We start from the raw sequence: 17947 nt of genomic DNA, 5'->3' as shown, positions 1-17947 counted from the left end.
TGGACAATGTTGTTATATATTGATTGTTTATGACTGAATAAAGACAAACCAAACCAAACCATTAACTTTTCATCAATTATCAGATACAAAATGTTAATGTTATCCACACATAACATGTACTCCTCCCTGACCATGGCTACAATAAAAGTTTACAAGCCTACTGTCTGATGAAATCTCATTTTCTTTTCATATTTTATCCTTATATTATTTTTTTTAAGTTGCAGATTTTAAACATCATTTAAAACAAAAGTTTATATATCAGACTAGTGAGTAGGTGGGTGAGTCTTTCTTCAAGTATGAACTCACCCTAAACAATATCATTTGTATGAGTTCATATTAGTGAGGAGGAGGATGTTACATGCCAAAAGGAGCTTTTTCAAAGAATACAGTCTGGGATCTTGGATACTATGAGATGAATCTTGAGTGAACTCACTTGAACTCTCAGAATCTGCAAGTCATGTTGCTTTCTTAATGGTTCCCAAATAAATGTACTCTGTCCACACACTGATATGAAACCTACGATATGACACATTGCAGGGAATATCATGCACACACATTTTCTTTGTTGCATTTGGTTATGGCTGTGAGGTTCACCCAATACAGCAGAATGAGAGAATAAGAGGACACAAACAGGCTCTTAGATGATATGCACACACAGACACACGGACACACACGCACGCACACAGAGGCCAAAAGGACATGGAAACTCGAACAAAGTAATTTATCAAACACAAGCATTAATCTGCTGCTATATCTGCTCCTGGGATTTTCTTCCATTCAGTCACAAGAGCATTGGTGAGGTCAGGTTCTGTGTTGGGAGATAAGTTGGCATTCAGATTTCTCAGAAAAGTGTTTGATGGGGTTAAAGCCTCTGTGCAAAGGAACTCCGAACTCCTCTATGAAAAACATTTTCTTTCCAGGTCTTTTTTGTGCATGGGGACACTATCATGCTGAAACAGGAAATGGCCTTCCTCGAATTGTTGCAACAAAGTTGAAGCAAACGGTTTTCTGAATTGTTACTGTATGTTGCAAGGGTAGGGGCAAAACCATTTCAACTGAAAAAAGTACAAAAAAGTGAGGGGACAGAGGTGTCCACATACTTTTGGTATAATAATGTATTTATGGTCGCAGTATTGGTCCGTCCCGTTGGAAGCAGCAGCACACTGACCTGTGAATAGTTAATATAAAACCACATTGATGTCAGATGATGTCCATAAACTGAGCAAATAGTGTACTGTGTCTTTTTACTATGTGCAGCAGGAATTGTCTGGCTGGCTAGTTAGCATGTTTCTCCAGGCAGCTTGGCTCAAACTTCGGAAGACAGGAGCCACATGTTTTTACGGGAACTGTTTTACAGTACATGCAGAATGAATTAATAGCATCATGAAACAATTCCCCTCACAACAGAAAACAATATAAAGCTAAATACTGGCTGGCTTTTTTTCTCTGGTAAAAACATGGATGACTGAACTTTAGACAGACATCAGGTCACGTTAACTGTACATGAGTAAACAGCATATACCAGCTAAACCAACTATATAGATGTGGATAAACATACCACTTTTTGCCTTGTGATTGGTCTTTGTATCTACTCTACTCTACAAAAAAATAACATGGCAATTCTTCTGGAAACATCAATCCTAATTTAATTCAAACTACCAAAATTAGTTTCTAAATTAATCAGAGGTAAGAAATAGGCCATGAAGTTGCAGAGTCACGCCTCATTTTACATTTAAAATACCAAGTTTTAACAATTGTTTAGTTTCAGGTGGCTTGCATAAGCAGTGAGTTTGTTTTTATCCGAAAGTTCACTGACAGGTCGAGCTGATTCACATCTCAAGTTGAAACATAAAGCTAGTGGTGAAAACTAAGCTCAAGGGATTTATCTGTCTTTAGGTTGTGGCCAAATCTTTAAGTATTAGAATGGAAGACTACTTAATACTAGCACTTAAAGAAGAGCCATATAATGCTCATTTTCTGGCTCATAATTTTATTTTGGGTTAGGTTTTCATGCTTTAATGCTCAAAAAACGCATCAGTTTTCTCATATCGCCCAGTGCAGCAGCACTGTGTTCCCCCTTTGTTTGAAATGCTCTGTTTTCGCTCCTGTCTCTTTAAACTCTAAACTCTAAGATTGGTCAGCTCAAACATGCCTGAGCCAGCACCACTAACAACAACATAGCAGCTATGCCAAATAAATTATTACGTGGCAAACTAGCAGCTAGGCATTAATATGTTGTCATACAGTATTAAAGGTGGGACAACTGAAGAGGCGTTCCTGGAGCAGTGTTTTCTGTGGGAGAGATGAGCTTCTGTTGATGTGGACTTTGCCCTTTTTAACTTTCAGGAACTTTAACATGCACAAAAACCTATACAACACACTGAAGAAAAGAAAAAAATTGAAAAAGCACAATATGTCTCGAAATGCAGAAATGCAGAAAAGACACGTCTGTTGTTGTTCTGTATGACAGCACAGCAACCGAACAACACAAAGGTTGTCATCAGCTGAAACTGTTTGAATCCATGCCGTCTGTTTTCAATGTGCCTTTGAGTCAGACATCAGACGTGTCTATCTGAAGTTCTACTACACATCAATAATTAAGCTCCAGCGTCAGTTTAGAGATGGGAAAATGCTCTTATGCAACACTTGACAATTAAACAAACTTTGAACAAGAACACACACCCGTATATGTAAACCTACACCGTGGTCTAACTGTCCCCCTAGTTTAGCACACCAAAAGCATCAGAGACACAACACACAAGTGTCTGAATCCGCAGACAAACGCTGCCTCATGTGCATGACACAAACTCGACGGGGGAAGAAACTGAATGAAGCAGATGAAAAACGAAGAGACTCTTTCTTGTCGAGGCATAGTTAATATTTTAGGGACAGGGCAGCATGTGCTGTCTAGTACTGCTTGCACACCCACATTGTAAGAACACTGTATGCACGAAAGCTCATGTTTCAAGCACACGCAAACAAGCACAGCTGAAAAATTGTGATCTGAATCTCCTTTTTCTACCCCTTTGAAATTCATAAAAAAAAACTTTATTTCCCCTGAGCTGCGCTAAAATAATCCAAACACAACGTCACAGTAATCACCAAGTAATTGTAAGGAATGCAATCTCCGCGCTGATCACAGTAAATTATGCAGAAATATTTCTCTTAGTAATCACGTCTACTCTAATAAATTAAGACCCTGTGTTTATTCAGGGTTAATGCATCAATGAGATTTACTAGCAAAACAAAACACAGGCGAAATGAACACAACTACATGGGACTGTGGTGTCTTGACATGTCCTATCTGAACACAGTAAGGCCTGACTTTCTCAACAGCTTTCCAAAATGAATGCGGCAGATAAATACATGCTTTCACACAAACCCATGAATGCAACGGCGCTCTAAAAGAACCTGCTTCCTTCTCTAACCCACTCTCACAAATCCCCACATACATGCAGATCTACTTCTGTGTAGCCTGAGTTTCATGCTATCTTCAGCTCTAATGCGCTGAGAGTCGATGTGTGTCTTAGTTATTCAGGTTAATGCGTTCGCCTGTGGGGCATATTTCCATTCTGGCTCCCATTGCACACACATCCTTTTCCGAACTGCTGTGCCATTACTGTTCACTCACGCTGATGTCTTTGGTATAACTACAGCCACACTGCTGAGAATAAACCTCTTCAGAGTGATGTGTCATACTGTGGTAGTCCTCATTAAAGCGTTTGAACCACAGTTGTGTATACCTTTAGTACAATGTCACACAGCAGGATCCAATTAGTATATTTAAACACAAAACTCCACGACTTTGCTTCGAACACAGCAAACCTTTTTTCCATATAACTCCTTGGGGAAGGGAAAAAATAATAGGGCAAGCAAAAGATAAAGGACAAGTGAAAGTATGAGTGAAAGAATGAGAAGTAAGAATGCTCAGTCATTCAGCTGTGGTACCTGCAAGTGAGTGTTTCATGGTAAGGTTTGATGCTGGCGCTGCGGTCCCGTCGGACGGGCCCGGGCTCGATGGTGGGCAGGCCTGTGGCGGAGGTGGTGGTGGTCCACGTGGAAGAGATCCTCCTTAGAAGACCAGGGTGGAGACTCCGCCTCAGACGCTGCATACAAAAAGGGAAAAAAATATATACCAACACTGTATCACAGCAGGTCGTGAAACTAACACTATAACTATAGCACGACTATATTTCATGCCTGCCCTGAATGAAACACTACATTTATGAACCACATTAGCATCACAGGGAGGAGGTCGGGGTGGATGGCGGACGTACAAAGGCCAAGATTGTGACACCTGCAAGGTTAGGAAAAGATATTTTCAGTCGTGAGTGAGTCATGAAAGATCGTGAGTTTTGGTTATACCTTAAAGGAGCAATATGTAAGAATTTCAATTGATAACATTAAAAAATGTTATATACTATCTACTGCCTATCTAACGAAGTTAGCAGGCTAACCAGCTAGCCCCAGCCAGTCCCGGTCCAAAGCTTCCTTGCTAAAGGTGTAAACACCAACACCCCCTCGGTGATCTGAGCTCACATTCTAGACCGCTAGCTGCACTGCTAACTGAGCTAAATAGCTAAGGACAGCTTTAATTAGCAGCAGTATGCGGTTACTCTGGTGATATGCTGCGCCCTATTTTTTCGAGAATGAATTTGACAGTTGGCCAGTTTTTACTTAGTGCACCTTTAAAACCAGTATGTTAAATACTGACAAAATTTAACCTTTAGGGTTCATGTACATAGACACAAATTTTCCATTTTTGCAGTCGGGCTTACTGTCACAACAAAAATTGCCACTTGTGCCAATGTATGCGAATGCCATTCATAACATTTGGTCACTATTTCACAAACTGCCTTGATAGTGGGGCTGCATATACAGTACATACACACAGGTAACACTCCTGGAAAACCCTTCTTTTCTTTTATATCAATCAATAAAATCATCATCCATAACTAACTGCAGATATTAAAAAACAAGGCTTTAGTTGTTTTTGCATTTAATCATCTTAAAGAACTCCACATGTAGTTCATGCGTATTTGCTTTGTCTGCAGTCAGATGGATCTTCTAGTCGAGACAGCTGTTTTTCCAGAAAATAACCTGGAACAATTTTCATGACTGGTTGCACTTTAATCTTTGTCTTCACTGAATCCAGAGAGAATCAACATTGCAGTCGTCACTGACTGGAGGATATTGGCAGGCAGCTGTGCCAGCGATGCCCCTCGTGGTTATTCTTAGACACAATGTCAGTATTGCATTGCACTGATACATTTCATCATCGAGATTCAGCCTCTCTGCTTCTAATTCTCTCCCTGAGTCTCTTTTGTCTCGGTCTCTCAGTCTCTTTCTTTATCTGCCTTTTCTTTGCTCTTTCTCTGGGATTCCCAGTGGTCTGTGCCCTTGTGATGCCTCCATCTGTTCAGTGCCATGCAGCAGCTTGGAACAGCAGCGTGAAAACATGGCAGCCTCTCTCGCTCTCTCTCAGTCTTCTGCAGGGTGACCTAGTAAAGATCGCCTCAGAATCCTGAATGAGTCCATTCACAGCAAGGCGTCATACACTGAGCGAGAGAGCACACACACACTCATACACGCTGCGGGTTTAGGTCACCTTAGTGAACATTTGACTGACTAATATTCGCTGTGGAGCTCTTCTGATTTAAGTATGTGCTGACTTTAGTTGCAGATTAACCAATTTTTGAATGCAAGTGTAAGAAAACACACATGCCTACAAATGAGCCATGCACAATCAACGCATACTTCAAGTGTTGACACATTCATGCACATAAAATTGCACGAGATCCAAAGATTACTAATGTGTTTTGTGCGGTGAATAATAAAACGGCATAAAAATACGTGTTCAACTCATGATTGTGAAATTGGAGCAGTGGTGTTATGCTATGATTTTCCAGCACCGTAGTTCCATTCCTTAATGAAAGCCCTGCAGACACACTAAAAGCAGAAACACACATGCCAGAAAAACACTCACATTACCAAAAACAGGCCATCCTCACACAAAGGAACAGAAAAAGCTGATCCCTGCTGCTGTCAGCGTCGATACAAATCTATAAATGGACTTATCTCTTTAGATAAGATTGTGTTTTGTGTTTGTACCATACGTGCTTCTAATGCAGTGGCTCTCTCGCAGTACAGAGAGCATGCCCTGTGTTGGACAGAAAATGAGTTTTTGGAAAAGTGCTTGAAAGGCATCAGCATGCACCGCGGCGGACATCAAACTCTTAGCCAGGAGGCAGAAAAGCAAGCGCAGGGCTTTCCACTCCTGCATTAACCACCTCCACTCTTCCCGCTATTCTCCTCCTGGGCAGTTAGAGGTGGGCACAGCGTCTCTGGGGAGCAGAGTCCTAATGAGTGCAGCCTCACTTGCCACTCAACAGGCGCAGTTTGTCTTAGCTACTTTTACAAAGTTCAGACGATGTGAAAATACACCTGTCAGCCAAGCGATGGCTCGATGGCATGGCAGCCATCCACCACACACTAGATAGATATCTTCCTCAGACGAATAACCGTAGTAATCGTGGTGGGGGTCCAGTTTTGTTGACACATACTCGTCCGTATTTGTTACTGTCTGAGCGGTGCTTTCACCTTCATGTTCCCTCTCCTCTTCTACTTGACTCACATGTGCGCATACACACTGTCTGGCTCTGCACATCTGTCATGTTGACACAGCTGTGGCTATGAAAGGGAGAACAGTGCTCCGAGCAGTAGACGCGCTCAATTTTTCTTCACTCAACTCTGTGAAAATACACTCCTTCATTTGATGCTAAAAGCTCTGAAAGCAGGAAGCACTCATTAGCTGAAACATGGGCTGAAAGATTAACATGTGTGTGGAGCGCAGTGTGGTGTGTAAATCATTTGGCTGTAATAAACTGGACTGCATTTCCATCTAAGGATTATTTTCAGCCATTTCCAAAACAAAATTTCGTCTGGCTCATGACTACTTCTGATTAACAATTCTGATTTCTGATACTTGGGTGAAATATCCTCACTTTCAAATGTAAATCATAACAATTGGTCTTCATTCATTTGCTAACCTTGTGGATGGACGTCTTCTCTCCTTTCTCGGGTCCCTCCTCTGAGTCGGAGAGGGTGTAGGCATCGCTGGGGTTAAGCAGGGGAGCAGGGCGTGGCCGGTGTAGCGGCTGGAAGGTGAGCTGGGTGGTAAGCAGGTTGCTGACAGCCCGCAGAGAGGTGCAGGTGTTGGGGGGCAGAGACGGGTCTGCCAGCAGGTCTGTGATCAGTCCGTGGGCTTCCCCCATCACTGCTATGTCCACCATGACGGTGGTGCCTGACGACTGTGGGGTGAGAGGGAGACAGAGAAACGAGAAATAAACATCATTGCTGCTGTGGCTAATGGGAGTTGATGCTCATTAATGGCTGGGTCTGACAGCGGCCGTGTGCTGCTTCCTGGTGGCAGGCGTGAAGAGCAGGTGTGTAAACTACGTCAGCAGCTCCGGTGTGAGGACATAATGAGCTGAACGGTGATATTGGAATCACTTCCAATCACTCCTGCAGAACTGCATGTTAAACCTTGTTTCTGTTATACACTAGTTTATCTTTATATTTTATTAATTAAGTCTCAACTTTCTCAGTGGTGGATATTGACAAATGGTGATAACTCAGCTCTGAGGAGGTATTTGCAGTGAACTTAAGGTTGCTCAATGATGGGTCATATTACTATGTGTGATGTGAAAGTTTTGCTCATCCACATTGTTGTATTATAAAACCTTTTGTGAGCGTAGCATTTAGAACTTGTTGTTTTGCGGAGGAGCCAAAAAGAGACCAATGCAGGTTTCAGTGTTTTAATTTAATGATACTTTCTAAATCTGATCTCTCTACTGGACAACAGCAGTGTATAAAAAAGGTTAACCGGCTAGCTTCAACATTAAAGAGCAACTCCAGAAACAACATTTCAACTTACGAAAACGTGACAAAGTCTGTGTTTAGAGGAAGTTGTTGTGGCTGAATGGGATAAGTATAGGACTCTATCTTTGTATCCCCCTTGGACCATATCATGATTCAGTTCACTTATTATTTTCTGTTTCTTTTCAGTTTTCTGTCACTGTTTGGTTAGTTTTAGGTAGCAAAAATACTTGGTTATGTTCAAGAAAACATGGTCTGGATGTTTGAAAAGATAACTCCTCTCACGTGCGTGTTTCTGTGTTGTCAATGACAAGCACATACAGCCATAACCAAATCATGTTTCAAAAGTGATTCTAGTTCGGGAAAACAACAACGTGGCACAAAATAAAACAAATGACAACCACAAAACAATGCAGAAACAAGAAAATAATAAAACAATCGAAAATTGATTTTGCACCTCTGTTATACGGTCAGACTGAGATTCTGAGGAGCTTTGTAAACTGCGTTATGTTTGTGGTATCACATCAAGCTGCATGCACACTTCCATCCACTCACTCATCAAAGGCTTTATTCTATACCTTATATGGCTCCTTTTAGCTCAGAGGAAGCAAAAACACGATGACGAGGAAGGAGCGGTGCGCCGCAGTAGTAGGAGTTGACATACTTGTAGCGTCTTAGACCTCTGAACAACTCTGTGCAGCTGTACTTGATGCTTAATGAATGGATTCATTAGCAACGTCTCAGCTGGACTCTGACCTTTGACCTCCTCACTCCTGACCCCTCAGACGGTCAACAGCCGCAGTCTGTTTCTGCCCGCCCCACAGCTTTGAAGGCACCAGCGTAGTGTGAGCCGGCCTTGTTTTTGCAGAGCTAAGTGAAAAGTTCACAGCCCACTCTTAATTGCTGTGCCTAGAGCAGTTGAACAACCACAACTAAACACAGGTCAGTCTTGGCTGCCAGCAAATTTATCTAATAAGCTCACCAGTTCCCTTTTTCCCCAAAGAATGTTATCAGATTTTTCTCCCCCAATGTCCCATTCACTTTGACACCAGCTGCCAGGCACCCAGAATTACTCTGTTTACACTGGCTAAGTGGCAAAAGGTTGAGCTGAACAACACATATGTGAGCGCCTTTCATGCATTTCCACTTGTGGGAACAGTGAAGGTTTCGTTTTTTATTTTCCTAGTCGTATCAGATAAGTCGCTGTATTTATACAATCTTCCTGTTGATCTGCAAAAATACAAAAGGCGTGTGTTCACCGGGTGTGAGGGCATTCCTTCATGGTGACACACATTTATTGATAAATCTGTCAAATGACCGGCACTGGGAGCAAGCTAATCTATTTTACAGAGAAGGAGACGTCCTGCGGGACGGCCGACGGAGCATGTCTGGACAGACGACTATTGTACTCCTCTCACCCCTCCTCTCCCTTAAATCTCTTCTTCTTCTCCTCCCTCCCTTCTTTCCTATACTCTACTCTAATGCATGCTGTGAGGATAAGATGTAAACACCTGTCTCTCAGCTCATTTACAGGCTGATTTAGGAGTTTTCTAAAGAGGGGGTCGAAGAAGAATGAAGCTGCCGGAGAACATCTGGCTCATCTCAGCATCAACAAACATGCATGCATACACACACAAACTGACTTTTACAAACTTTGCTCCTTGTTCGCAAACCACAGCCAACTCAAAACTGAAAACAGAAGTAGCATTTACAAAGACTTAAATATAAATATACCGTGGGACATAAACTAATAAAATTGGCATCATCCCGAGCTTGCAGCACAGACTCATGTGTGCACTAGTGGTGTCACAATTCTTCAAATCCACAATTCGCCACTGTCAAATGAACACATCTGGATTTGTAAATATGAACAGATCATTGGATTTATGCCCTGACAGTTGTCATTTACATTCACAAATTCTTCTCCAGAAAGATGGGGCTATTTTACAACAAACACCAGACTTTATGCTGGTGACTTACTGCAGGTTGAGTTAAGCAGGTTAAAAAAATATTCAACAAAAATTCCACACTTGGGGATTCAACAATAAACAACAAAAGATAGCAATTCAGTTTGTTTAAAAGTTCTGTTTCTCAAATCTGTCCGGAGTAAACCCTCTTCTCAAACAAAGCAATAAATTATCTCTGTTATCAATTCTTTTCAGCTCAGTTCTCCCCCTAAACGTAAACCCCCTTTCCAAACAAATTAATAAAGTATCTCTGAAAGAAAAATAAGTGCAGCTGCTGGCTACCGCTAAGTTAGCTGTATCGTCTTTGAAGTTGTGTTTTTTTTTCTTCAGATGCACGCACGTAGGCCGGGTCGGGGAGAATCACAACATACTGGGAGAATCGCTGATCCTGCTTTTGATTTCGATGATCAAAACTGAAAGCTCACTTCGATTGATTTTTAATTGTGACATCCCTTGTTTGCACCCAGATAAAGGACAGTGAGCACTGTATCACTCAGCTTGACCAACCCTGAGCCTGGACCTGAGTGGCCATAAAAGTAGAGGGAATGATGAATGTGTTAGACTTGATTTTGCACTGGGTGGAAGCCACTTAATGCCCAAAACTTGACATGAAAAATAAAGTCTGGTGAACGGCTCCAGGTGCACGGGTAGCATTTGAGACATGAGCTTCGGGACGCAGTGGGGATCTCGCTTCCACTAAATTTGGTTCTTATTGACCTGAAAAAATGACTACACCTGTCTGCTACCATATGTAAGGCATTATCCTTAGAAATATTGTGCTGTTAAAATATATCTACCTTTAAAAATCCTGTCTCTGAACCTCTCTACATGTTTGTGAACCGAGGAGAGTTTGAGCTATTAAACAAAGCTGACTGCAGGGAAGATAAAGAATGGTAAGTCCCGACCATCCCTGGCTCAAGCTTTTAACTTCCCATCAAAGCTGCATCTTGGCTTGAAGACAGTTTCTGATTTTTCTAATCTTCCAACAATCTGCAACCTAAAACTTAAGAATCATCAACAGACATCCTGTAACAGATCAAATTGCGAGTAAGTTACATAATATCACAAGGTTATATAAGCATTTCCTGTCAGGTTAGATGATCACTTTCATTCATCAGCCATGGCCACCTCTGTAGCAGCAGGCTTCACTTTCTAAGAGGATATATCTCAGACGAGCCCCACATTGTGACCTCTGCTTGGGAAAAAGCACCGAGTATTACAGAAAAAAGCTATTGGACAGATGTTATGATTGAGCGTTTCAAAATTCTTAATATTTTTGTGAAAGTACCGTAGCTGGCGTAGATGTTCTTACCTTGGACACATCTGCAGTGTTTGTAAATTCCATTAAAAGCAGTGATTAAAATCATATTTTAACCTTCCAGTCAGGCTGTATATGTCTTGTATGACTTATTTCCAAACGATTCCCTAAGCATACATGCTCTTTTTACTGCTGCCCGACATCACATTAATAGTCACACACATTCACATCTGGGAACTGTCAACAACCGTCTGTCACTAGCTCACACTTAGCTCTGTAGAGACTTTTCCGAGAAATACACCCTTCAGAATTAGTGAGGGATCCAGCACCTCAGAGAGTTGTGTGAATACAGGAGTTACTACTCTAAATTACAGAGCAACAAGAGAAATGTCACCTCTCTGATCACCCAAACAACAGCTTCCTTAGTTTGAAAATGACTCATCATTCCTGTGTTTCCAAGGGAGATGGATCAGTCTTTCTTTTTAAAGGCAACGTACACACACACACACACACGCACACACACGGTGGCCATGAAAACAGCAGCAGGCCTGCTTGTTGGAAAAGTGACAAACTGACAAACCCTCATCTGGTTAATTCATTGGCACACTGAATGAGATGACTGACAGATTTGAGAAAACAGAAAGAAAGCTACAGACAAACAAGAGTTAGATAAAAAGATTGATACTATTCTCATGTTTCTACACGTATGAAGCAATGACCAGCAGCTTGTTATTTTAGCGTGAAGTGTGGAGACAGTGGGAAGCAGCTAGCCTGGCTGTGGCAAGGTGCCATGCCATTATTCCGTAACCGTGATAGTCCGATAAATATCCTATCGGACCGAAAAGCCCCTTTGTCTGATAGCCTGTTACACTGAGAACAAACGGCCACTCTCTCCCTGCAGCTGTCAGTTCAGTTGCTGCCGGTTATGTCTATGGTGCTGAATCGTATGGGTTTTGCCCCTGATAGGGGCAAATCTTTCAGTACTTAAACCCAAGGACATACCCGTACCCTGACTCGACACTAATATATTACAGGCGAAGAACTCCAGAGGCAACAAAAACCACCCACAAGCACCTCTAAAGCTCACAGATTATATCTTGTTTCTTTTACATAGTGCTAGGTTAGGCTAAGATAGCTAGCCTACAGCTAGCTGTAGCATAACTCAAGGTTATTTTTTACTTTGCAGATCTAACAGTGGCTTTGAAAAAAGGAAACTGGGGTACTCTTTACAGCCCTGTGGTTGTGTGCCTTTGCACACCAGTCAGGTTACTATTCCTGAGCTGTGGTGTTGAATAAAGGCCAGAACATTTTTTGCAGAATAATATTGTCACAGTGAAGTTGACCTTTGACCTTTTGGATATAAAACGTCATAATTTCATCATTTTATCCCATTATCCATTTGTGTACATTTTTGAATATATATATGTGTTTTGTGAGGTCACAGTGACCTTAACCTTTGACCTTTTGCCACCAAAATCTAATCAGTTCACCCTTGAGTCCAAGTGGACATTTGTGCCAAATTTGAAGATATTCCCTCAAAGCGATACACTGCCATAAAACTATTGCTTTAAATAAATGAAGCAGTCATACAACATGTTGCTCGTCGGCCTGAGGACTGGTGCTCTCAGGGAACGAAGAGTAAAGATTGCAAATGCACAGCAGTAAGATACTCAAGGGCACCTTAACAGGCGGGTCATTTGGAGCGATGTTTATTCAATTCTTAATACTGACAGCCCTCTGTGCCATTGTGGATTAACTGTAGTGACCTTGTGCTATCCAAGAAGTCATTTTTTTGGAGCTTGTGGATTCCTTTACTGTTTTCAGCTTTTTGGTATTTTTGTGTCTGGCCAATCTTTCTGCATTTAACTGGCAAGAGACACGCTGCCTTTAAAGGGAGGAAATTTCGTGATTTGACTGATGCCAGCCCTTGACACACCCACTGATCCTTCTAATCCGGGCCCCTGTGCCAGCAGCCCAGTCACAAAATTACCACAAATCTGTGTGATATTTGGTCACAAGCCCCCAGCTTTTGTCAACATCCTACATTTGATAAAACTGACTACCAGCATCAATAAACAGTCTTTATGACTCCTCGCCGAGCCAAGCTGCATACTAAAGCCTGCATGGACGTTCTGTTATGACATTTTACAATGAGTAACAACGATGTACATGATCAATTGTCTTAATTGCCTGTTTGGATCAGTACATCAATAGACATGCCATAGATTAACACCCGCGCAGCAGTTCATGTAAACCAAATGAAGGGCCAGTCAAAACAAACCAGCAATCACTAGAGAAGAGCGAAGAGCTGTTTGTCCACACAGCGTCTCTGCACTCAAGACCATACTTAGCTGCGTGTAGCTTTAGTTTCAGAAATGTGCACCAAAATGTATTTGCAAAAATTAGTGCTGATTTAATCTTGATATTGTTCAAGATGATGAAGAAACATTTCATTAAAATGCCTCTCTTACTTTCTGTTTTTTGATGAATAACTATCTCAAACCAAACCGTCATGCATCCAAGATATTTTAACTTGTACCAACAAACTTCAGATCTGTGTTCGCACTAAACGTACATTTCTCATGTGAGACATTTCACAAACAACACCATCGACCGTTGCAACAACACTGAGCAGTGGAAACATGACTGTTGGTGTTCCTGCTGTGTCCACATGTTTTCTGCCAATAACTCTACAGAGGACAGATGGAGTGCATTTGATGCAACAAACAAAACGCTGATCCTTCTGTCTAATGATGATTATTAATGTGATACACAGACAGAGGTCACATTTTTGTAATTTCTGAGACGGTCCACTTCGTGCACTTTTAACCCCTCGGCTCCCTCGTCTAAACATACAGTCCTCCCAGCCTCCAGTAAAACGGCGGTGATATGTGGGCTTCTTAAATTGTGCAATGGTGAGAATATAATGTATCCCACAGGGGAGCTACAGACTGGACAAATGCCTCAAGGGCCAACGGAGGAAAGAACAGTATTTCATCCTCTTAGTAAACACACTTCTGGAGCTGAAACTAACCATTGCCTATCAACCGTTTAGTCTATAAAATTTTAAAACATTTGAGAAGTGTGAAAAATGCTCAACACAATTTCCCAGAGCCCACAGTGACGTCTTCAAACTGCTTCATTTGTCCAACCAACAGTCCAAAACTCTTCATTCGCTGTCGTAAATGACAAAGAAAAGCAGCAAATCCTCACATTTAAAGGGTAAGTTAAAAAATGACTGAAAAGATGAATGGATGTTCAAATTAGTTGGCAATTCATTTCCTTTTGATTGACTAACTGATTACTCAACTAATCATTGCAGGCTTACTATCAGAATAATCTAAGCAACTCTGGCTCTTCATAAGACACACAGATAAACACACTGTAGTGCTTATTTTGAAATTAACCCCTGGCCCTAATCCTCACACTCCTAGAAATGCAGGAATGTGCTGAGCAAGAAGTTGAGGGATATATTAAAAAAATGATACTTAAGAGCGGCCATTATTTTTTCTCACGTTGATTTAATTTACACAGAACTCTCGAAAAATCATTACCACGCAGCTTTATATTTCAGTGGCAGTGCAGTCAGTGTAATGGGCCTGATTACATCTGTCGAGATGGATTAGTCGAAGAGGAGCCTGGGAGATGCCGATGTTCTCTATTTAAAATAACAGAGCGGTGATACGGTGCGAATCACAGCAGAACAGTAACACAAAACTCCACAGAGACACTCCTCACTCCCTGCCTCAGCGCCGACAGCCAAAACTACACCCAGCAGCACTTCCCATTTCCCCACCGCGACCCAACTCCCCTCACAACCTCCGTCAGCTCAGACCAAAGCCGTGCTGAGCCAGGTCCTCGGCTGCAGCCAGGATACAATTACACACTATTACATATTTTATTAAAAGGGGGTGTGTTGGGGGGGATCAAAACAAAACAAAAAAGAATAACTGCCTCATTAAAGATTTACTGGGAAAGGTCAAGACAATTGACCCTGAACATGCAGCCATCTCATCTCCAAGGAGAGACTTGTTTTTCCTTCCACATATTTCAGGGTGTTTGATTCCAGTAAAGGAGCCAGCTAAGATAAAAAAAAAAAAAACAGAGATAGACACACAGACAGACTGGTAGAGAAGCAAGAAATGCTGGTGTAGAGGACAGAGCAAACAAAAGGGATGCATGAGGTAAAACAGATGGCTTATGCCGGGCGATGAGCGAGCGAGGATTTACCACATCAGCGCTGCAGCGGGCGCAGTCATGAGTCTTACTAACTGAATGGGCATACTATAAATAAAACCGAGTTAAAATGTCATTCTACTCCTCAGTTTCTCTCAGAGAAATGACACCAGCTCAGAGGTGTTTTACTGTTGCTTGCACATCATAAAAAGTAGGAGCTTGAAAATTGCTAATGCCTCCGTATCATTTGTGGCAGATCCAATTATTTCCCAGGCGGAGGACGGTCGAAAGAGTGTGTTTTCAGTCTCTGTCAGCCATAAATTTAGTCTTGCCACAGGACCCAATTTAATGAGAAAATACTCGACTAGCCTGCCATGATGGGACCAACCCGAGAAAGGCCAGCGACCTTTTTCGACTCTCAAACCCGCAGTTTAAGAAAGTCTGATCTCAAGTGTTTGAAGCGCTCACTGTGATTTTGAGAAATCTTCAAAATGACTGCAATGTCATGGCTTGTCTGCCTCACAGACCACTCTTCCAGCCTTTCTGTAATTTAGAATAACAGTCACAAGATCCGAGCCTACAAGCACCCTTTTCTCCGATAATCTCCGCGGGTAATGTTCCAAAACCAATGTGTTTTCAAGTCGAAAACAAATATTTAAATAGCTCTTTCCATACATAACTTCACTGTCAATTCCTAAGCTAAAACATCCACCGCAAGCGTTGGACAGGAAAAAAAAAAAAAGAAAAAAAAAAAAGACGTGGTTTGGAAAATGAGCCTGCTAATGTGTGCATGTTGGCGAATACGACACCGTGGAGATCAATCAAGCAGCGCTCTGGTCACTGGCTGAAGAGCAGGGTGTGTGATTTACACCCTCTACAAGGTGCCATGCACACCGTTGTGAAGCGCTACCAGCCTCTCTGAACCAACAAGAGAGCAGAGCCAAAGGAAAATAGCCACGAGATGGGAGAGGGATGCCAACATAAGCTTCAGCATCTTACACGTCTTGTCAGTCTCTGGACTATTACAGGATTCCACTGACGAACACGCAGCACCAATCCAAATAAAAAAAGACTGAACTGACCACTGAGTCTAAATGGCAGCTTAGGGAATGCATCAATCAAAAAATATGTGCTTGCCTACTAACCCCACATAACAAATTGATATGAGCCTTGGAGAAAATTTCAGAATGGTAACATGCCATTAGAAAATTTCTGAGGGCATAATTCTGTACGGCTGATTTCAGGAACTGATACACCACCATGAGTCTTCACATCTCTAGGAAATCATATAGTGTGTAATTTGATTTCAGGCCCACTCATGCGCTGCAAAGTTATGATCACTATTCGTGAAAAATCCCCTAATGTTCCCCCAACCACAACTTTGAGTTCTTTCTACCCAAGCATCCACTGTCAGCGCAAACACATTGTCTATTCATTTCTAAAGGATATCCTCCTGATAGCAGCACATGCAGTGCACACATACTGTATATGGCCATGCCAACGCCAAGGGCATTGTTTGTTCTTTATGTACTCAGGAGTCCTGCCCTGTGGCTCCACTGCAGCCCAATACATCAATTCGCAAACATGCACACACTCTTTCAAAGATGGGAAAGGTAATCTGAAGGATGTGGCTGTGTGTGTCTGCCCTCTGCAAGCTGTGCCCTCTGTGTCGTGTCCTTCTAGTTTCAATTCCCTGGCTTTTAATGGCTTGTGCAGAGCCTTACAGCCAAATCACAGACCTGCGTCCTTTAGACTAACAGAGTACAACAAGGACTCTGGTGGGAAGTGACACCTCTGGACATGCTGTTTAACCACGGCTAAAATGAGCAGCTGAACAGGCCTGTTAGTGGTAGGATTTCTGCTATTTGCGTCATTTATAAGGTGTTTGTGTGTAGGCGAGTGACAGAAATCAGGAAGCTAGCGTGTGTGTTTTCCTGTCAGCTGTTTATAAGTATTCAGTGTGCCTGATGTGCAAAGCACACAGCACACGGCAATCAATTCCATTTATTCGAAATATAAGAATTTTTTCACCATGCTTCTCCAAAAAATACATCAAAACGTGCAGAATGATCAGGAAGTTTGCTTTGACTTCTGGTAGGGATTCGCCAAATCATTTTCACGAAAATACAACAAAACTACAACTATTACTAAAAGTACAGGTACTACAACTACTACTACTACTGAAACTAAAGCTACTACTGCTACTACAACTATTATTACAAGTAAGTATTTAGTAGAAATGTGTTCGTTGTGATAAGTGGTGTGTCTGTGATTCTCCGTGCACAGTGCTAACCTGTGATCCTCGGGAGCCTCTCTTGTGGTCCCAGTCTGAGCGGGAGAGCATCTGTGGGAAACAGAGACAGAGACACGTTCAAACCACAGTCCTGCACATCCTGTTTCTGTTAGCATCCCACAACTTGCCTCCTCAGAAAGGCGACACCATAATGGAGATATACTGCGGGAAAAGAGGAGGAGCAGGAGTGGCGATGCAAAGAGTCGAGGACGTGTGGGGGGGAATGGAAATGCTCATAAATGCAAAAATGGGTTTTGTCTATTTTTTTCACTTTCCATTAAGCGCAGACGTCTAATGCAATTTCACAGTCAGGTTTGGTTTACTTTAGCTCCAATTCACCGCCTAAGGGGCTGGTGGAGGCTGAGGATTTTTATG

General features: G+C 42.1%; 1 protein-coding gene across 1 annotated transcript in view; it reads right to left on the bottom strand.

Moving 5' to 3' along the window:
• Positions 1–17947, bottom strand: part of LOC141001278 (cGMP-inhibited 3',5'-cyclic phosphodiesterase 3A-like) — a 75642-nt gene that overhangs the window by 17314 nt on the left and 40381 nt on the right. Inside the window, exons 2-4 of the mRNA XM_073472299.1 lie at positions 17573–17623; positions 7050–7310; positions 3949–4106 (exon numbers count right to left, since the gene is read on the bottom strand). Coding sequence (XP_073328400.1) covers positions 3949–4106; positions 7050–7310; positions 17573–17623 — 470 coding nt within the window. The remainder of the gene's footprint in view (positions 1–3948; positions 4107–7049; positions 7311–17572; positions 17624–17947) is intronic.

This window comes from Pagrus major, chromosome 8, assembly GCF_040436345.1.
Source record: "Pagrus major chromosome 8, Pma_NU_1.0".
NCBI classification, from domain to species: domain Eukaryota; kingdom Metazoa; phylum Chordata; class Actinopteri; order Spariformes; family Sparidae; genus Pagrus; species Pagrus major.
This window is presented reverse-complemented; position numbering and strand designations above follow the sequence as displayed.